A 22489-nucleotide genomic window follows, 5' to 3' on the forward strand; every position below is an offset into this window, starting at 1 on the left:
ATCCGGGCCTTCCCGTCACGGCGGTGGGCGACTCGTCCGCCATTACAGGCATTGGCGGCGGCGGCGCTGAGGCGGACCGGGCGGCTCCACTTGGCCGCGAACAGCCCCTTCTCGCCATTCTCGAGGCGCCGGCGCAGGCCGGGCCTGGCTTGCGGAGGCCTCGCGGGCCCCCGCGCTCTCCCGAGGCCGCTCTTCCGTAGCCGCGGGGCGCAGGCCCGGCCGCGCTAGGCGGCCTCTCTCTCTCCGACTCGGCGCCAGAGCCTTGTGGCCGCGCCCCGGCCCGTTCCTTCCCTCGCCCGGGCGAAGCCGTGACGAACATGTCGCCATGAGGGTGGCCGAGACGACTGCGCTGCGTCGACCCCGCCGCCGGGCCATGAGCCTGGGCCTCGGCCCCAGCCGCCAGCCGCCCTCCCGTAGCAGCGCCCCCGCGCCCGCCCACCAGCGCCATGGACAAGAGCAGCCCCTGCGGCGGCCCCGGCCCCGGATCCTCCTCCGCGACGGGAGGCAAAGGGCAGCAGCCCCGCTCTAACTCCGCCGGCCCGGCCGGGGGGGAATCCAAGCCCAAAGGGGGTAAGGCCGCGGGAAGGGTGGGGGGCGGCGCATCTGGACCAGAGGGGACCCCCCCGAAAATACGCCCCGGCAGCTGGAAGAGGGGCGGGCTTCAGTTCCCAGAATTCCTCGGCCGGGTGCAGCCGCTTCCTGGGTTGTTGCAACCTGCGGAGCCGACCCCGGTCACTGCATAAGCGTGGTTGCATGACTCTTGCACACCAACATATAAAACCTCCTGCCGATGGGGGTGACCCTTGTTCTTTAAAGGGAAAGTGAAGCCCTTTCAAGCCAGGTTGCTGCCAGCCCAGGGTTGGATCTTTGTTCTTGTTTAAAAGTGCAGCAAAGTGCTGGTTTTTATGAATCTAAATTTCGGCAGTTTTTTTTAAATATATAGATATCATTTGGGAGGATAGGAGCTTTTTTCCATAGTGGGCCTCGGGGAAAACCTGCTTAGTAATGACTTTTGTAATCGACTGCTGGGAAATCTGTAAAGTGGAGATAACATACAGCATGTTGAAAAAGCCTAAGCAAATAGGTCCGTGGAATTTGCCGTTTGTTTGTCCGATAAAGAGAGGACTCTGCTGGCTGGATTTCCAGGCTTTATTGTGTTTTGTTTTTTTCTTTATTCAGAATAATTGGGAATTGCAATTAAAAAGCCCAATATTTAATCTAAACATGCACAGCCTTTAAATGAGATGAAACTAATGGGACAGGTGGCATCTATAATTCTTCACTCAAATAACTTTAGGTGGCAGTGTTGATGGTGATCAGTGGGGCATCCTTGTCTCCATTATTCTTGATGCAGTTGTTGTTTTGTGACAAACTGCCAATTGCCTTAGAAGAAACACTCCTTTGCCCTAGAGGCATCATCGTTTTGCAGAGCTAGAAAAACAGATACCCATGAGTTGAGCCTAACTCTCCGTGTCTGCCTCCACACCTTTTTCTTGGGAGTAGTGTGGAAGTAGTTTGACAGTATCCATTGTCAGGGGTTATATAAGCTTCACACTAGAGAGCTCACCATGTCTGTTTACTTCCAGAAATGACTTGGTCTAAGGCAGGAATGTCAAACAAGGCCTGTGGGTTGGATGCGGCTTTCAGGGTGCTTAGATCTGGCCCACGGGGCTGCCCTGGAAACCGCTAAGGTCCAGCCCAGTCAAGTCTGGAGCTTGGGGACTCCGTTTTCGGTCACAATGGCCTCCTGTAGCCCTCTGCCAGCAAAAAAGGAGCTCTGGGTAGCTCCATTTTCGCAGGTAGAGGGCTGCAGGAGGCCATCATGGCCAAAAACGGAGGTCACAAAGGTCACAGGTGGCCCCCTGAGTTTGTTTTCGCTGTCAGAGGACTGCAGGAGGCCCTTGCGGCAGAAAACTGAGCTTGGGAGCCCACGTTCGCTGGCAGAGCACTCAGACCACAGGCACCCCTGATATGAGTGACATCAAGCTGCTTGCCCACCTCCACCCCACCTGAGGTCAAACACAACCCTGATGAAATTGAGTTTGACATCCCTGGTCTAAGGGAAGGTTTGGCATATTCTGGAGGAGGGAACTAAAACATTCTGGAATAGTTTATTCCCGTATCAAAAGATTTTGATTATCCCTACTATAAATAGCAAAGATGCTATATTTGAAACTGAATCTAGGCAGCAGCATCCTCATTTTTGTTGTCTTAAAAAGCTATGCCAGGTTGGTCCTGGTTAATTTTTTGGAGACCATAGGAAATGTCAGTATAGCCTAGAGGAGGAGATTTAAAAAAACCTCCTGGAAGGAAGCAGTGGAAGCCAACAATGTTCATGAAGTCATCAATTGAACTAAATTCAGTGGTCCCCCTTTATTAAACAAATTTCATAGTTAATGTAGAGCTCACTCTTTGATTCCTTCTTTCTTCGTGGGCAGGAATATTTTGCTTTGGATTCAGTGGAAAAAGAAAGTTTGTGAGCCCTTGAGAAATGTCCAGTATTGTGACCTATCATGTAATCTGAGTGTCATCCATATCATTTTAACAGATAGAGATTCTGGCTAAGAAAACAGCACAGAGAAGTTGGTTGTTTCATGGCTTTAGTAACACACTGAGCCAACATTTCAGTGACCTCATTGGAAAAAGTATATGTAGTTTTTGATGTGGTAATAGTGGTGCCTCTTTCAGCACCAAGTGACTAAGCAAATGTTTTCCTGTATGTACCTGTAGATCATTGAGCAGTCTGTCCCATATTTACCTGACATTCGTCCGTGGATCAAAGAATCCATTGTCCCATCAATGATCGAGCTGTCTAGATCCAAATACTTCTGCTGGCAAGCTTCACTTCTGAAATTTGGTGGAATAATGCTTTGTGTTCGCCAAACCTGTTTTCTCATTATTACCCGAAAGAACCATTTTAATCTATTTGTCCTTTGAACATTGTTCCAGGTGGTCTTTGGCAAACTTGAGATGGGCAGTGCAAAGGTGCTTCTTCCAAAAAGCAACTGAACTTTCTTGTTTTTTCCCCCTTTGAACAAGTTTTGCTTCTTATCCAAGAAGCTTCTTCAGTTCTGATGGGCAGCAGAGTGTATTTTGCAGAGTGTGATACTTCCTTGGTGTTCTCCCATGCATCTTGCTCTTATTCAGTATTTTCCTTATGGTAGATATATAGACTGACAATCAGGCAGCACAAAATTACCTGCAGTTTCTTTGCCATTGTTCTTTGAACCCTCCTGGAGTGTTAATGTGCTTCATATTTGGTGATTTGTTATTAGACAAGTAATGTTGCATTTTCTTCATTTGTATCCTGTCTGCTTGATGATGGAGATCAGTGACAATGATTATATGAGTTCTTCTGGCCTCTTGAAGTCTTTTTTTTCTGAGTTAGTCAGACAGTTCTTCATTTCCACAGAGCAGATTCATGAAGGCAGACTCGAGAGCTAGCAACCAGTTATGGTTAGATTTGTTTTTTTTTAATGAAGAATGCCACTTAAATTCACACCCGAGTATCATCTCATTGATTTAAACATCTGACTCAACTGTCTGGTGTTAGAAAGCCTCCAGTGATGGAGCATCCACAACTTCTGAAGGCAAATGGTTCCATTGGTTAATTGTTCTCATTGTTAGGAAATTTCTCCTAGGTTGCTTCTCTCCTTATTAGTTTCCATCCATTGGTTCCTGTCTTCTGGTGCTTTGGAAAACAGTTTGACACACACACCCCTCTTCTTTGTGGCAGCCTCTCAATATTGGAACACTGCTATCATGTCATCCCTACTCCTTTTCATTAGACCAGAGAAACCCAATTCCTGTAACAATTCTTCAAATGTTTTAGCTTCCAGCCACTTAATTGTCTTTGTTGCTCTTTTCTGCATTCTTTCTAGAGTCTCTACATTTTTTTTTATAATATAGTGACCAAAACTGGATGCTATACTCTAAGCATGGTCTCACTAAGGCTTTATAAAACAGTAATAGTTCAGGTAATTTTGATTCTATCCCTCTATTAACGCAGCCTAGGACTGGGTTGGCTTTTTTGGCTGTTGCCGCACACTGCTAGCTCATTTTCAAGTGATTATTCATTTAGATTCCAAGATCCCTTTCACAGTTACTGCTATTGAGCCAGGTTTCACCTAATCTGTACCTGTACATTTGATTTTCTTGCTTACGTGCAAAACCTTACGTTTCTCTCCATTAAATTTCATTTTGTTCGATAGGGCCCAGGATTCAACTCTTTAAAGATCCACCTGGATCTTCAGCCTATCTTGGTGTTGGATATTCCTCCCAACCAACTACTAACCGGACAGCTATCAAAATTAAATACACTGTAATTCATCCAAATGGGACTTTATTCATCCTGACCCAAATGCCTGGGGAAACGTCTAAAGGCCTGCAGGATTGGGATCAGTTGTATCTGGAGAAAAGATCACTCCAAAAGGAAGAGGCTACCATCAAGATGAAAGAATATACTTTTTTATGTACTGCTTTAATTTTTTGTGTGCCTGTAAGTCACTGTTGACTCCCAGCCTCCCGGTTTCTTGCTTGTTGCTTTACCCACTGCACCAGACTGCCTTATAGACTATCTTTACTATCAGTTCATAGATAACATTTTGATCACATTCCAGGTCACAACAGTGCAGAATGGTTCTGTAGAGTCCACAAGCTTTCCACCACTACAGAAGGCAACATTAATTTTGACCAACTATTTTCAACTAATTTTTCATTGTAGATACTGGAGGCTCTCTGTAAATAAAAGGTTCAAGTGTAGAACGTGCCGCTTTTAGCTTATGACAGCCATGTGTGCAGACCTTGATTAAGTCCTAATCTGAACGGGGCAGTGGTGCAAATAGTTGAGGGTGCTGACACTACCTTCACATTCCACAAAGCCTGGAATAGGAAGAATTGCAGCTACAGAATTGCCTAGCAGTTACCAAATGATTTATATTCAAGGACAATTATTAAAATTATATATGACAAATGTTTTAGAAAAGAGGCCTTTCTATAGAAGAGTAAAGTTGCAAAAATTCAGTATAGTACAGCACTTCCTAAGGCCTGATAATTTCCGGTCAATAATTAGGTGTTGTGGCCCAGCAGGAGCCGTTGGAGCTGCCACCAGGCTCCGACAGCGAGGGGCCCTATGAGTCGGCTCTGGAGGATGTGGAGGACCCTGGACAGGGTTCCGACTCCGAGAAGGGCGCAGAGAGACTGGTTGGCCACCAGGTGGCGTCAGCCTTGGACCAGTGGGGAGGAGACAAGGGAGAGTGATCCAGAAGCCAGCAGTGAGTTGTTCCTGGATGCACATCGAAGAGCTACTAGGCATCAGGAACAATTACGCAATTACAGGAGGTGATTGTACTCAGCTGGTGGTCATTAGGCTCCTCTCCAGACTATAAAAGCTACTTGTGCACACGGCCCTCTTTGTAGAAGTCAACACAGGATTAAATGTTGGAGGACAGTACTGTGAGCTTGGCAGGCTGGATTGCTGCCAAGCCTTATCTGTGTTTATTGCTGCCTGAGTTTGTCTGAGTTGCTGCCAAGGTCCTTATCTGTTTGTTCTGCTTGGCTTTCAGCCACCGAGGTTTTGGTGTTTTGCTAATTAAAGTACATTCCAGTTAAGCTTGTCTCGGCATTCGTTACTGGATGGAGGAGGGGGTCAAAACAATTAGGTATTTTAAAAGGGAGAAGCTCCTTGGATGTTCTTAAAGTTTATAAGCAGGAAACCACAAATGCCTGTTCTCCTTTAGTGGTAGTATCTGTCAATGGTATATGTAACTTTTTCACACCTGTAGGAAATCTGTTTCTAACTGAGGGAGTTTATATTGCCACTGCCTCAGGAGTGCTGTGCTGACCAGTATTATCGCTATTTACTGAGTCACCTTACATCAGGCACTATTACTCCGGAGAGGCAGCGTGCTGGGAGCTTAGACTCCCCCCGGTGGCCACTATTGGTGCCTTTCTCATTCCTTTGTCGTTGTTTTGTCATCTTTACCATCTTCTCAATTGGCACATATCCACCCTGCCTACAATTGCAGTCCTCAGAGTTTTACTTCTAGGAACAAACTATACCGGCTCAATCAGCATTACCCCCTTGCTGCCCCAGTGACATAACTCCGGCCACCCAGACCCTACGCTTTGCTACACCTTTGGCAACCCGGATTCAACACCCTTGGCAGTCCTTTCAACCATCTAGACTTTTGGGACTTTTTGACCTTATCAGAGGGGGAAACGCCACCCCCCCCCCTCTGTATACCATCAGTGGATTGGAGCTGGGCTCGTAACTATCTTATCAACTAACTGCCATAGGAAGGGAGAGGAGTGGAATACCTCTCCCCCTCCTTCTCATATTGTTATACATTACATCTGCGCAACTTTTTAACTGGTATGGTGAGTGCATGGGATTTGCTTGTGATTGAATGAATGGCCCACTTTTTATTTTTCATTACCGTTGTATTTTATGTGTTTTAACTATTAAGTGGGGATTGGATGAGTGAACAAATGAGTGTGTTTGATTCGGAGGGCCTGCCGGGGAACGCGGGAGCCATAGGGGTGGTTGAGGGAACCACGGACACGGGAGTGGGCCGGAGCATTACGGTCGTAACAGGGAGGGGCAGATATGGCGGACACTTTAGGGCTGGCCATTACCGGGGAAGGAGGGCTCGCTACGTCACAGAGATCCCTCCTTCCGGCCCTATGAGTCCCACTCCAAGGCCAGATGGCGCGAGTAATCAGGACCCTGGTCTCAGGCTGTTGTTGCTAAATGCCAGGTCTCTAGTTCACAAGGCTCCCCTCGTCCGGGACTTAATTTTAGACGAGAGGGCAGACCTGGCATGTATTACTGAAACCTGGCTGGGCCCGGAGGGAGGAGTCCCCCTCGTAGAGATGTGCCCAGAAGGCTTTCAGGTGCTTCATCAGCCGAGAGCCCAGGGAAGGGGTGGAGGTGTGGCTATTGTTATCCGAGAGTCTCTAGCACCTCGTAGGATCCCTGCTCCGGAGCTTGTCCGGTGTGAGTCCCTGCTGGTGAAGTTGGACCTCAAGGGTCAAGTGGGTTTGCTGTTAACGTACCTGCCTCCCAACAGCGTTGCAGCAGCCCTCCCCTCGCTCCTCGAGTCGGTAGCCGAGCTGGCAATTGAGTTCCCCAGGCTTATGGTTCTGGGGGATTTCAATTTGCCTTCGCTCGGGGAACACTCTTATGGAGCGCAGGAGTTCATGGCTTCCATGACAGCCATGGGCTTGATCCAGGTAATTCGGGGCCCAACCCATTCAGCGGGTCACACGCTCGACCTCGTATTCCTCTCGGAGCAGTGGACTTGTGATCTTGGTCTGAGGGGTAATGAGATCATACCACTGTCGTGGTCGGACCATTGCCTACTGAGGCTTGACTTTCGGAGGCCAAACCTCCGCTGTAGGGAGGAGGAACCGACCAGATGGTTCCGCCCCAGGCAACTTATGGATCCCTTGAGGTTCCAGACGGAGCTTGGGGTTATTCCTGATACTCTCGCCCACAGTCCGGTGGAGACCCTGGTTGCTGCCTGGAACTCGGCAGCGACGGGGTCTCTTGACCGGATTGCGCCACTACGGCCGCTCCGAGGCTGTGGATCCAGGAGGCCCCCTTGGTTCACCGAGGAACTCCTGGAGAGGAAGCGCCGGAAGAGACGCCTAGAGCACTTGTGGAGATCCAACAAATCCGAATCGAGCCGAGCACTTCTAACATCGTGCATCAAGGATTACATCAGGGCAATTAGGACGGCAAAAAGATCTTATATTGCCACCTTGATTGCCTCCGCCGAGTCGCGCCCAGCTGCCCTGTTTAGGATAACCCGTTCCCTCCTAAATAGGAGGGATACGGGGGATCCCCTGCAGGGTAGGGCTGAAGAGTACGTCCAGTTCTTGGCGGACAAAGTTGCTCGGTTTCGGTCGGAGTTGGATTCCGATTCTGCAGATCCAGCCGAGGCACAAGGGTATAATCTGGCAGACCATCGCTGGGTTGAGTTTCAGGATGTTGCCCCTGGGGACGTGGACAAGGCCATGAGAGCTGTGAGTGCCTCCACATGTGTACTGGACCCGTGCTCCTCCTGGCTGGTTGTCAACAGCAGGGAGGTGACACGGGGCTGGATCCAGGCGGTTGTTACCGCCTCCCTTCGGGAGGGGGTCTTTCCCCCCCGCACTTAAAGCGGCGGTGGTGAGACCCCTCCTGAAGAAACCATCTTTGGATCCAGCCTTTCTTAACAATTACCGTCCAGTCTCCAACCTCCCCTTTGTGGGGAAGGTTGTTGAGAAGGTGGTGGCCTTTCAGCTCCAGCGGGCCTTGGAGGAAGCTAGCTATCTTGACCCATTCCAGTCCGGCTTCAGACCTGGCTACAGCACAGAAACCGCTTTGGTCGCATTGACCGATGACCTCTGGAGAGCCAGGGATGGAGGCCATGCCTCCATCCTGGTTCTCCTTGACCTCTCAGCGGCTTTCGATACCATCGACCATGGTATCCTTCTGCGACGACTGCGAGAGGTGGGGGTGGGAGGCACTGTTTTGCAGTGGTTCTCCTCTTACCTCTCGGACAGGTCGCAGTCGGTGTTAGTTGGGGGGCAGAGATCGAACCCTAGGCCCCTAACATATGGGGTGCCGCAGGGTTTGGTCTTGTCTCCCCTACTTTTCAACATTTACATGAAACCGCTGGGCGAGATCATTCAGCGGCACGGGATAAAATACCACCAGTATGCGGACGATACCCAGCTGTATCTGTCCGCCCCGTGCCAACTCAATGAAGCGGTGGACGTGATGAACCAGGGACTTGAAGCTGTTAGGGACTGGATGAGGGCTAACAAACTCGTGCTCAACCCGGATAAGACCGAGTGGCTGTTGTGTTTCCCTCCCGCCAATTTGGCAAATATTCCATCTCTCAGGCTGGGGGGTCAAATATTACACCCCTCAGACAGGGTCCGCAACTTAGGAGTCCTCCTGGACCCATAGCTGACTTTCGAACACCATTTGTCAGCTGTGACCAGGGGGGCATTTGCCCAGGTCCGCCTGGTACACCAGTTGCGCCCCTACCTGAACCGGGAGGCTCTCACAACAGTCACTCGTGCCCTTGTGACCTCTAGGCTGGAGTACTGCAATGTGCTCTACATGGGGCTGCCCTTGAGGAGTATTCGGCGACTTCAGCTAGTCCAGAATGCAGCCGCGCGAGCGATTGTGGGTGCACCTCGCTTCACCCACGTAACACCTATCCTCCGCGAGCTGCACTGGCTACCTGTCGATCTCCGGATACGCTTCAAGGTGCTACTTGCCACCCATAAAGCCCTCCATGGGAGTGGATCTGGGTACTTGAGAGACCGCCTGCTGCCGATCACCTCCACACGACCTATTAGATCTCACCGATTAGGCCTCCGAGTTCCATCCACTGGCCAATGCCAACTGGCCATCACGCGGAGGAGAGCCTTCTCGGTGGTAGCCCCGACCCAATGGAACGATCTCCCCGTGGAGATTCGTACCCTCACCACCCTCCAGATCTTCCGCACAGCCCTTAGAATCTGGCTATCCCGTCAGGCCTGGGGCTAAAGATTGTAACCCGCCCGAATGGTATGAATGTTGCGTTTTAATCATGTATTGTCTTATATGTAAAAGTCTGTTTCCCCCCCCTTCCTTTGGATTGTGAGCCGCCCTGAGTCCCCCCAGGGAAAAGGGCGGCATACAAATAAACCTTCAATCAATCAATCAATCAATATTGCAAAGTTTTAAATTTTATATCTTAAGGAATTTAAGGTTGCTAATATAGGTAGTCCTCTACTTACAGCAGTTCATTTAGTGATTGTTATAAGTTACAACATAACTGAAAAAAACAATTTATGACTGTTTTTCACACAACCGCTGCAACATCCCCATGATGTGATTAATATTTGAATGCTTGGCAATTAGTTCATATTTATGATGGTTGCAGTGTTCCGGGGTCAAATTTTGGGCTCAATCGTGGTCATAAGTCGAGAACTAGCTGTACTCCCAAGCTTCCTATCCTAGTGGCAACTTCTTCCTTGAATTACTGTTCTAATTATAACAGAACTTATGATAATGGAAATGCATTGCCTACATTGGATAGTAATCGTTGTTACTTTGGATTGCATACAGAATAATTTATTTTATTGAAAAAATTTTTGATGTGTGCAAAACTGAATATTGTTGGAGGGAAGAGCTTGAGTGTACAAAAACTCAAATTTTAAAAGACCAATGTTTCCCTCGTCAGAAGTATTTGAAAATGAAATTATAGGTAAAGCATTTATGTTTACTTGTCTAATTCCCTTGGGGTGATTCAAAGCATTAGAATAATGAAATTGGGAAACTGAGCAAATAATCCAATGCTAATAACTTTTTGTCAGTTTGGAAAGGGACTATCGGTCCTTCTGATTTTGGACCACCATAGACTAACCTGGTTTTCTTCTAAGTGATTCTGAGGATGAATACTAAGAAGAGTAATCCTTTCCCGTTGCTAGTAAATATACATTTCTATTAGTACAGTATTTGTTTTATGCCAGCACAAGGGTTGGGAAAATATTATAGTTTTTAAGATCAAAATATCTTCAATTAGAGAGATCTTTAAATAAAGATGTTTGGTTTCACCTTCTAGCCATGAAAGTTCTAAGCAGTAGGTTCCTCTGGAGAAGCCTTTGCTTGTGTTAGCAGTCTGGCTGACGTAGGTTGCCTGCTCTGCTAGGACTTGCTTTTGACTGAATGCTGAACATTATTTTCCTTTATTGTCTATTTCAGAAGGGAAAAATGCAAGTGGATCCAAACAGCGTTATAATCGTAAGAGAGAAACTTCATATCCCAAAAATGAGTGTTTCCCCAGCCAGTCCCGTCGCTCCTTTTCACAGAAAAGCAAAGCTTTTAACAAGATGCCCCCTCAGAGGGGGGAGCAGAACAGCGGCAGCAAATCTTTTAGCCTTTCTTCTAATGGTGGAAGACGAGATGAGGTGAGATCCTGCCCTTCCTGGGACATTTACATTACATGCCTTACTTCATCAGATATTCTGTCTTATCTCTCTTTTCTGACACAATAGAAACTTCTATTTTTTCTTCTCTCATTCAAAATGTGAAATACAGATTAAAAATAAGAATCTAATTGAACTGAATAAATGTTTTTCCAGTGGGAGTGGTCTATCAGGGCAACCTGGTCTACCCAAATATGGGACGGAATATACTGCTTCCACTTTCACCTCTCAGCTCCAGTCTAGGAGCCTTCACAGTTAGCCGCTTCTGCAACAAACTATTTTGTTGGTATAGAACAAAAAATAGTTTTTCGCGAAAGCAACTGCCTGCGAAGGCTCCTGGATTGGGGCTGAAAAGCAAAAGTGGAAGCAGTATGCCCCGTCCCATATTTGGGTAAACCGGGTTGCCCTGATAGATCAGTCGCACCAGAAAAACACTTAATCTCTCCCCTGGTACAGCTGACAAAGCGAGGGGAGCCCATGACCTAGATGTTAATACATCTGCCTAATATGTAAGCAGCCGGGTTCGAATCCCAGAAGGGTATGGCTAGCTGATGAGAGCTGATGAGAGCTAAACAGCTTGAAATAGTTATACTAGTCTTCCTTTATTTCTTTGTTGGTAAAATTTAAATTTAACACAATTGAATTAAATGCTCTTACCTTCATGCTTGTGAAAAAAAGCAACAATAATGCCCTATCATGAAGAAGTAGAGGCCAAATTACTTCTGCAAAAATGCAAGAGGTTACTATGGATTATTTGCTTCTAAATGTGTACAGAAAGGAATATTGGCATTAGCATGTACATTTTTTTCCTTAGTTCTATAAAATGTGCTAATTAAGCATGGCAGACCTGGGCATTTGCGGGTCACATCTGGCCCTTCGGCTGGCCCTATTCAGCCTGTGGCTGGGGGTGCAAGAAAGATAAATATTCAGCATTTCTCAGGTATATAAACTGTAGATGTTTTAAGGCTTTACTTTATGTCTAGGTGAGTTCATATTCAAGGATGATGGAGGCTCATTATCAAAAAATGCATCTCATTGAAGTGTTACCTCAAATGTTTAATTCTTGGAAGAATCAATTAAAACTGGAGGGTTGACTGTTGATGTTGCTTTTATTTGTATATTTTAAAAGATTACAGTACATAGAAAATCCTTCTTAACCTATACTTTAAGGGATGTATAAGCAGTTTTCCAGATTGTGACCCTTGAAAGCAAAATACATTTAAAAGATTTGTAATGATAATATAGAAAATAATGTTAGAGGAAAGTCTAGTGTCCTTTTGCAAGTGAATCATATGCTGTGTGATGTAAAGGGCTACAGAAAAACAAGCTCTTGGCTTATAAGGATAATTAAGTTTTCTTTAGTTTGACCTCTGTCCCTAATGGGAAAGCTATATGATATTTTTGGCAAAGGTAAAGCTGCAGTTTGCTTTTCCCCTCCTCCAAGAGATTGTTCCAAAGTTCTGGCCTAATATTCATCTTCTTGGTATAAATAATAGTGTTTGTATGGCATCGTATTTTTTTATTGCAACCCCTGCAAACTAAATTGTCTGCTTTCTCAGGTAACAGAAACTCAGCGGGCAGAGTTCAGCCCTGCCCAATTCTCTGGCCCCAAGAAGATTAATCTGAACCATTTGTTGAATTTTACATTTGAACCTCGTGGCCACACTGGCCATTTTGATGGGAGCAGCCATGGCACTTGGGGAAAAAGAAACAGATGGGAAAACAAACCTTTCAGCAAGGAGCTTTTCCTTCAGGCCAAGTGAGTGGGAGCTCGGTCTGTATCATAAATATCTTGAGGGAGAATTTAATCATGTTCCTGTGCTGTTCCTACCTGTTGCTTTCAGCTTCTGTTTTGTAGTTTTTATTCTCCATGTGAACATTTGCTTTGGGTTTATATTTTACATTTGAAGCTGTTTCGGTCATTTGACTCTCATTGCTGTGTTGTATTTGAAATGCATTTGAATTCATTCAAAACAAAGAAAAAGAAAACTATTAGTGATGTGAATTCGAAACCAGTTTTGTCCAATACAATATAGCTTTATAAAATTGTAATGCCAAGGTCTAACATGAGTCCTTTTATTTATAGAAATAAATAATGATCACAGTTCTGGTTAAATGAGAGCATTCCTTGTAAGATTAAAAAGCAGATACTTTCCAATTTTCTCCCCTTGATATATTTGATTTTTGAGAGCACTCTATGTCCTTGGATTAGTTAGACTAATGTAAAAGATCAATCGTGTTGTTATAAGATTTTTGCAAATAATTGCCAGCAGTTACTTAATCTGAATATCTGTATTCCTGGATAATTTCAATATAATTGGTTTCAGGTGGTTATTATTATGAGTTTTTAATTCTAAATCCCTCATATTCTTTGCAGCTGCCAGTTTGTAGTGCGTGATGACCAGGACTACACAGTTCACTTCACTGACCCAGATACCTTGGTCAACTGGGATTTTGTGCAACAAGTGGTTAGTATCCTCCTCTCCCTCCCTCCCTCCCTTTCTTCACAAGTACTGTGGTCAGCCTAGAAATCGGGGTGGTGGGAGAGATTCAGGAGAGAAAAGGAAGTCCTCCACACAGCTCGTTAGGTAACTTGTGAATTCAAAACTACAGTTCCCCAAAAAAGCTAGAGAGGAAATGAGCCACCTCATTTTTCTAGCTGATAACGATGCTATATGAAAACACCCTATATACTGTGAGTGTGTGTGAGTGTATACACACACAAACACACATACACATGCATACATAAATCCATACACATATCTCAAAGGCTTGCCCAATGTCAAAGGGATGGACTTTATTTCCAGCTTTAAAGGAGTCAAATTGCATTCTGAGCCCTTCATTAGTTAAATGTTTATGTTACTGATACAGGTGCCTGCCAGACATAATTTCTAGGCTCAGGAACCAACTTCCATCCCTCTCCATGTTGATAATGCATGTCCCAGAGAACACTGACAAAGCCTACATGCATTAGGGTCAGGCTGTCAAGGCAAGAAGCTGGAAATCAGCCAGTCCAAACTCTGAATGACTGTATTCACATAGTATCATAACATACAGCTTCTATAAGTGGACAATCAGTGTAACAAGATTAAGCAGATCAGGCCTTTTAACTATCCAGGCATTTAATTCTAATTTCCTACCATTTGCAAACAGAAAAGTTGGGAAATCTCAGTTGGAGTACAAATGTCCAGTACAAAGGCTATAATCAGCTATAATCTGCTGGTTTGCCAGCTATAATCAAACATTCCAGCTGTAATGGTGGTAATTATGTCCTGTCAGTAATTAAGCAGTTTAAAACCAATGGTAAGCCTTCTGTGCCTATAAGGACACCAGAATGTCACAATTTCTGAGTTCTTTAGTGTTTCCTAACTCACCTGGTGGCTTAAGCTTGGTTGTGCCTACTAAATAAGCCTCTGCCATCTCAATATTGATTGAGATGGCATCTGAGGACAAAGCCCAGCTAACCCTCGCTGATCTGTTCAGCTTTTCTTGGAAGAAAGAATTGCTGTCAGTTTGGCTCCGTGCAGACTCTTAATCCACACTTTATTTATCCTGAGTTTAGAAAAAGTTGTGATTGAAGTTAAATGGAGTAATTAAATTATTTATGAAATGATGGGGCTAAAATATAATTTCACTGTTAAGGAGGGACGTGGAGGCAGGGGAGGCAGAGCCCCACCACTGTTATCATGAAAAGAAAAAAAATGTAAAAGGAAAAAGGCAAGAGCTGAGGTCAGGCTGAGCTAGTTGCTACCAGAGTCACCGTGGATGACTCTGCTTAACTGTTTAAAAAAGCCTCTAAAAAAGCGCCCTCTACAGGAGGAGGCAGGAGGCAGTGCCTCATCTAGTCTGACTTTAGGCGTGTTATGATCACTCGAGCAGAGTTAAGCAAGGGTTAAAAGCCTAAAAATTCCTGACGTAGGTGAGGCACGTTGTTCTCCTGCCTCCTCCTGTAGAGGGCGCTTTTTAGAGGTTTTTTTTAAACAGTTAAGCAGAGTCATCCACGGTGACTCTGGCAGCAACTAGCTCAGCCTGACCTCATCTCTTGCCTTTTTCCTTTTACATTTTTTTTTCATGATGACAGGCAAGAGCATAGTTGAAATCCTCTCTGAAACAGCTGGAAAAGGTACGTGTGGGTCAGAGGGAGGGGGAGGAATTCAAACTTCATCCTCAAATGTAGATCCCTCCCCAAGTTTAGTTTGATTGCAGGCAGAGCCACGTTGCCTTTTCAAAAACACACACCCACACCCACACAGAGCTGGATAAAACTATATAAGCCCAGCTTCACTGATTACAAGTTTGAAAAGGCAACGTGGCTCTGCCTGCAATCATAGGCTCGGATCGGCTCCCCTCCAGATTCTCTGCCTCTTCTCTCACCCCAGCCTGCAAGCAGGAGGTGAGTGTGTGGGTGGGCTTTATTGTGTTTCAGGCATTTCCCACCCAGACAGCAGGCTGCATTTGCAATGGTGGAGGGGTATGGGGAAGGCAGCAGGGGAATGGGGGGGGTGGGGGGAATGGCAGAGGAGCTGCTTTCAAGCCATTGGAAAATGTCAATTGGTCTTACCTGAACTGCATGTCTTGAAGATGGCGTGGGAGTAGTCACACATGGGTATGAACACAGCCCTTTTGTCCTGGAGCCTGAGGTAAATCTTGAGGCCACACCTCCATTCCTCCTCTGACCCCCCCAGATTAACCAATGGTTCGTAGCAGAGCACCTGGAAGGAAGGGACAGGGAAAACACACACACATCCTTCCTGCCTGGCCCAGCCTGACCACTAAACGAACTCAGGCCCCTGGCGCGGGGTGCCCTAAAGGTGGGGAAGTGACTACTCCCACGCCATTTTCAAGACATGCAGTTCAGATAAGACCAACTGACAGTCTCTGAAGTGAGGCGTGGGAGGAGTCACACATGGGACATACCAAAGCTAGATGTCCTTGGGAGGAAATCAATGGGCCTGAGCCCCCCGAGAGTTCAGGACTCCCTGAAGAACCTTCCTCCCAAAGGCCGCCTCCGCAGAGGTGTACGTGTCTAGCCGGTAATGCCTGATGAAAGGCGAGGGAGAGGACCAGGCGATAGCCCTGCAGAAATCCTCCATGGGAGCCTGAGTGGCCCAGGCCACTGAGATGGCCGCACTCCTGGTGGAGTGCGTGGTGATGCCCTCTGGAACCTGCAGTCCATGTGCCTCGTAGGCCTTGGAAAGGGCTGCTCTGATCCACCTGCTAATGGTTGCCGGGGAAACCTTGACTCCCCAGGTAGACGTCTGAAAGGAGATGAAGAGGGCCTCTGAATGCCTAAAGGGCGCCGTGCGCTTCAGGTAAATGCGCAGGGCTCTTCTAACGTCTAGCCGGTGCCATGATCTTTCTCTATCCCTGGAGGGCTGCGGACAGAAGTCCGGCAGAACTATCTCTAATGTCCTGTGGAAGGGAGAGTTGATCTTGGGCATGAATGCGGGGTCCAGTCTGAGGACGACCTGGTTATCCAGGAAGGTGCAGAGGTCCTCCCTGCTGGACAGAGCGTTAAGCTCGGATACTCTCTTGGCTGAGGTGATGGTAACCAGGAAAACGACCTTAAGGTTCAGGAATTGGAAGGAAACCTCCCTCAAGGGTTCAAAAGGTGCCTCTGTCAGTGACTGGAGGACCATGGGGAGGTCCCAGGTTGGGAATCGATGGACCACAGGGGGTTTCAAATTCACCGCTCCCTTGAGGATCGGATGCTGGGACAAAGGTGGGGAGTCCATCCCCCCAGGACTGTGGAGAGGGCAGAGACTTGTCTCCTAAGGGTGCTGGGGGCCAGACCCTTTTCCAGACCTTCCTGTAGAAAGTCGAGAACCTGGGGCCTACTGTGGCTGCGTCACTGGCAGGCGGAGTCGAGAAGCTGAAGCTGGGTCAAGGTCCCTTGCTTGGCACCAATCCGCGAAGGCGACCCAGGAGGCGTTATAGATGCAAGTAGTGGACTGCCTCCTGGACGCCTCAATGGTCTTAATGACCTTCACGGAGAAATGGGCCCCTCTTAGTTGTTCCCGCTCAATCGCCAGATGGTCAGATAGAGTCACTCTGGGTCTGGCTGCTCCAGCGACCCCTGGTGCAGGGACACCTCCCCTAGGGGAATCTTCAGGACAGCTCCACCAGGTTTGCTAGCCAGGTACGACGTGGCCATTAGAACTATCTCTGCTCTCTCTGACACTAACATCCTCAGAACACCAGGAATGAGGGGAAGGGGAGGAAAGGCGTAGAGGAGACCGGGCGGCCATCTGCAATGAAGAGCATCTGTGTCCATGGTGCCCCTGGACGGAAACCTCGATATGGAGCTTGGCAGCTGGGCGCTCGCTTGTGTTGCGAAGAGATCCACTGCTGGGCGTTCGAATCTCTCGCAAATCTATAGGAAGACGTTGGGATGGAGTTGCCACTCTGTTGTCGACCGTCTCCCTGCTGAGCCTGTCCGCTTGTTGGTTCTCTATTCCAGACATATGTTCCGCTCTGATCGATCGGAGATTCCTCTCTGCCCAGTTCCCCAACCGGAGGGCCTCGTCGCGCAGGGCCTTGGAATGGGTGCCCCCCTGTCTGTTCACGTGGGCCTTGGCTGCCACGTTGTCCGTCAAGACCAGGACATGGTGGTTGGTCACAGTAGTCTTGAAGTGGCGTAGAGCGAGGTGGATGGCCCTGAGCGCCAACCAGTTGATGTTGTGCAGGTCTGATGGAGTCCAGTGGCCCTGGGCTATCTGGGCTTCCAGGTGTGCTCCTCAGCCGAACAGGCTTGCGTCTGTTGTGAGCACCTTCCTTGCTGGTTCTCGGAGGAGTGACCTCTTATCTAGGGCTGGGGTCAACCACCAACGGAGCGAGAGGAGCACCTGGGGTGTCACTCGAACTTTGAAGCTGGCGTCGCTCATCCCGGCTCTCTGGTGTGGGAGCAGGAACCACTGGAGCTCCCTGGCATGGAGACGAGCCCAAGGCACGATCCCTATGCAAGAAATGAATTTCCCAAGGAGCCTGGAAAGAAGAACTACAGGGACAGAATGTAATTTGTGTATCTCCTGAACCAGCTGAACAATGCTGTCCCTACGTTCCTGGGAGAGAAAGACCTCTCCAGACACCAAATCTATAATGGGTCCTAGGTGTTGGAGCCTGGTAGATGGGACTAGATGGCTCCTCTCGAGGTTGATTGAGAACCCCAGGGACCTTAGTGTGTCAATGGTGAGACCCAGGTCCTGCCTGGCAGTGGCTGTGGACCTGGCTAGGATGAGGATGTCATCCAGGTAGCAATGGAGTTGGACTGGGAAGGAACGAAGGTGATTCGCGGCCGCGGCCAGCACCTTGGTAAAGGTCCTGGGAGCTGAGGCCAGCCCAAAGGGGAGAACTCTATACTGGAAGTGGCTGCCTTCGTGGGAAAACCTGAGGAACCTATGATGTTCAGGGATGATTCTGATGTGCAGATAGGCCTCCGTGAGGTCGATGGAGGCTAGGAGATCACCCTGTTGAATGCTTTCTAAGATGGATTTCAGAGAGGCCATCTTGAACCTATGGTAGACCACTCTGGAATTGAGCAGTTTAAGGTCCAAAATGGCTCTCCACCCCCCTGAACTCTTGGGGACCAGGAACAGGTTTGAATAGAATCCAGAACCCTTCTCCCCCTCTGGTACCATCTCTATAGCCCTGATGTCTAGCAGATGTTTGATGGCCTTAGCCTTAAGGGCCCGTTTGGCCAGGTCTCTGGAGGAGGCGAAGGTGCGGAATCTATTCGGGGGCTGCGAGCGAAACTCCAGCTGGAGCCCGAGTTTAACCATCTGGAGGACCCACTCGTCCGATGTGACGTGATCCCAGGTGTCCGCAAATAGGGAGAGGCGACCGCCGATGGGGTGATCCACGATCGGATCACTTGAACCTGCGGAAAGGACGGCCGCCCCCTCCTCGAAAGGGCCGCTTGCTCTGCTGCTGGCCTCTGAATCTGTCCCTTGGGAACTGCCTCTCCCCCTGTCTATGAAACCTAGGAACCAGGTGCCTTTGATTCTGGGAGTCTGTGTCAGGCGGGCGGTAAGATGCTCTCCTGGGGTAAGGAGCATGTCGGTGATCTGACCGTCTGGTTGTGGCCGGGAAGACATTTCGCTTATTCTTGTCCTCCACCAGGATGGGATCCAGCGAAGAACTGAAAAGCTTGTCCCTGGTGTAGTCAGCTCCTGCCAGGTGCCACTTTGCACGAGACTCCGCCTGCCAGTGACGCAGCCACAGCAGGTGCCTGGACGCTACAGAGGACGATAAAGCTCGAGAGGCATACTTAACTGCATCCAGTGTGGCGTCCGCCGAAAACTGAGTGGCTGCCAGCACCTTGGAGATGTCCTGCAGTAGTCGTACTTCCTTGGCCGTGGTCCTGTCTCTTAGCTGTTCCAGCCATAGCACTGTTGACCTGTTAAAAAAGGAGGCGGTCGCGGCTGCCCTAATAGCCCAGGTTATTTCCTGGAAGGACTTACGCATAACCATCTCCGCCTTTTTGTCTTCTGCCTTGAGACAGTTGGCTATGTCTCCAGTCACCACGGCAGAAGCTGAAGCCAGGCTGGTGACCGGAGTATCCACTGAAGGTACCTGCAGAGCTTGGGCAAAGATAGAATTGAGATTATAAAATCTACGCTCATTGCCCCCTGGATTGGGAAAAGACCCTGGCTTAACCCACTGGGATTTAAGCACCTCTAGGAACATCTCTGGAGTGGGGATCTCCTCCTTCTCCACCTGGGGCCTGTGGAAGGGCCCTTTCTTGCTCCCCCCGCTAGTGCCAGGGGTGGCAGTCACAGAACTGGGCTCTGGAGGAGTGTCCAGGTCTGCTGTGGCCCTGGCCTTACTAAGTAAGGAGCTGAACAAGGAGGGGGTAACAGCCCGGTGATGTTAGGAGCCTCAGGGGCCTGGGTGTCCTCATCCTCAGAAAACCCCACCTCCTTCAACTCCCCTTCCTCTAGATCCAAAGCCTCACTGGCAGTAGAGGAGAAGGGTGAACTGGGTTCTCTGGTGGCAGAGGACCTGGGGCGATCCTGATGTCCCCTGGACTGGTCCCGAGAAGACCTACTCCTGGAACCCTGGGACTGGTGTTTTATCCCAGAAGCAATCCCTTGGGCTATGGCCCTGGCTAACACCTCCTGGAAGCTATCAGGAAGCTCTGGAAAGGAGAGCCCTGCAGCTCTGGGGGTTGCAGAAATTCCCTTGGTTCAGGGGATTGCGGTGCCAGCCAGCGTGGCCCAACAAAACCGCGCTCGTCAAAATAGCAGTGACAAAACCGCGTCGCTAAAGCCGCGACGTCATCACTGCGGCGACAGAAGGGCGCTTTAAAACAGCGCGGCGGCAGAAAGCCAATTTAAATTAAGGTATGGGTTAGGATTAGGTTTAGGGGTTTGGTTTAGGGTTAGGTTTGGGTTAGGTTTAGGGTTAGGTTAGGGTTAGGGTGCTGAGTGCTTCGGAAGGCGCGGATTTGCCCTCCGGGATTATGTCATCGCGGTAGGGTTGCCTTTTTCCTTAGCGCTTCGGGCGGTGCGGATTTGCCCTCCGCGCTTATGTCAGCGCGGATAAGGGCTTCGCGGTTTTGTCGGTGAACCGCCAACCAGTCCCTGGCAGGTCTGGGGCCCTGCACCCAAAGGGATCTCCCCTAGACTCCGATGGATGGGCAGGCAATGGGGGGGCGATAGGGAGCTGCGCCCTCTGCCTGAGCACCTTGGGGAACCAGGGAATGCCACCGGGGTCTCTTCCAGAACAGGAGGTCTGCGGGGGGAGTGAGATCTGGAAGGAGAGAGGCTGATGGTGGCCCTGAACCTTCTAATAGAGGCCCTGGTAATCCGAACCTCCTTCCCAGAGGTACCCTTCCTATGGGGCCTGGGGGTGCCTTTCTTGGCGGGGGACCGCCCTCTGGTGACTGGGGGAACCCCCCTGGAGGTCCCCTCACCCGGATCCGAATCCCCTGGAGATCTGGGCCCAGCACCCCCGCTCCTCACCACCTCCGCCATAGTACTTACAGTTACGCTGTTCACCAACCTCCTTTCTCTTTGCTGGCCTCAATTGCCTGTGCGCGATGATCTTTAAAACTCAGCGCCTCTTTCTCTGCTGCTGATCCGCGGCCTGAGTTGCCGGCAAGCACCAATGCTACGGCCCTCCCCGGATTACCGGTGGAGTTTGGGCCCTTCCGGCTTCGGCAGTGCTTTCTGAGGGCTCTCGGTGTCTGTAGGAGGAACGCCGGTCACACGCTCACCCACGTGTTCTAAGATGGCTGAGGACAAAGATGGCGGCCACAAATCTGCAACCCGGTCTCCTGCAGCTCGGGAACGTTGGGGCGATCCCTGCTCCAATGGTCTACGAAGGCCTCCTGGAAGCTGGGCAGCCGCCCAACGCGCACTGTGCGTTGTGGAGGCTTCCTCCCCTTTACATGACTGGCCTGGGCTCGCGCTAGCAAGCTGCGAGGCTTTAAGCTAACAGTGCTGAGCACGTTGGAGGAGAGGTGCAGCAATCTGAAGGTAAAAAATCCTATAATTTCCTGTAAAACCTTGAATTCTTTGAAGTGAGGGAGAGTCAGAAAACAGCTCCTTCTGGGCCGGAGACTGAGGTTAATCTGGGAGGTCAGAGGAGGAATGGAGGTGTGACCTCAAGATTTACCTCAGTCTCCAGGGCAAAAGGGCTGTGTTAATACCCATCTGTGACTCCTCCCACGCCTCACTTTGGAGACTATATCCAATCCAACTTCTGTTTTTGTGTTTGTTTGAGAGAAAGTGAGTGAGAGAGGGAAGAGGGTAGGAGAGATAGTCCAATCCAACTTCTCTTGTGTGTGTGTCTGTTTGAGAGAGGGGGGAGGGAGGAAGGAGGGGGGAGGGAGAAGAAAAAGAATGAAGGAAACTTTTTCGCAAAGGAGAAAAACAAATGCTGTTGCTTTATATCGGAACTGAGCATGCCTGGCTGTGGAGTTGAAGTCCACAAGTCTAAAAAATTTTTAAACCCACCACCGTGTCAGTGCCTCACCAACCATAAACCTCACTGCACGTCACTGCTGCTAAGGGCCCTTATCACTCAAATTTGCAGACAGCATCAAGTTGAGGGAATTGCTAACACTTTGGAAGATAGACTCAAGATTCAAAAGTATCCTGACAGACTTGAGCACTAGGCCCTATCCAACAAGGTGTAGTTCAGTGGTGAGAAAAGTTTAACTCTTGCACTTATGCAAGAAAAACCAAACACACAGGTATAAGACTAGGCAGCCCCTGGCTGAACAGTAGTGACTGTGAGAGAGATCTGGGTGTCCTAGTGGGCCACACCTTAAGTCTGAGCCAGCAATGTGCTGCTGCAGCTGCCAAAAAAGCCAATGTATCAACAATGGGACAGCGTCAAGCTCATGAGAAGTGATAGTATAATTCTATACTGCACTGGTGAGGCCACACTTGGAATACTACATCCAGTTCTGATCATCATCAATACAAAAAAGATGTTGTGACCTTAGAAAGAGTGCAGAAAAGAGCCACAAAAGTGATTAGTGGACTGGAAGCTCAACCATATGATGACTAGT

General features: G+C 48.8%; 1 protein-coding gene across 1 annotated transcript in view; it reads left to right on the top strand.

Moving 5' to 3' along the window:
- RNF10 (ring finger protein 10) overlaps positions 1 to 22489 on the top strand; it is a 35765-nt gene continuing 13276 nt past the window's right edge. The window contains exons 1-4 of the mRNA XM_087705868.1: positions 1 to 570; positions 10748 to 10953; positions 12531 to 12730; positions 13349 to 13439. Coding sequence (XP_087561994.1) covers positions 447 to 570; positions 10748 to 10953; positions 12531 to 12730; positions 13349 to 13439 — 621 coding nt within the window. The 5' untranslated portion in view covers positions 1 to 446. The remainder of the gene's footprint in view (positions 571 to 10747; positions 10954 to 12530; positions 12731 to 13348; positions 13440 to 22489) is intronic.

This window comes from Thamnophis sirtalis, unplaced genomic scaffold, assembly GCF_051295495.1.
Source record: "Thamnophis sirtalis isolate CommonGarterSnake01/CBP01778 unplaced genomic scaffold, rThaSir2_p1.2 scaffold_2, whole genome shotgun sequence".
NCBI classification, from domain to species: domain Eukaryota; kingdom Metazoa; phylum Chordata; class Lepidosauria; order Squamata; family Natricidae; genus Thamnophis; species Thamnophis sirtalis.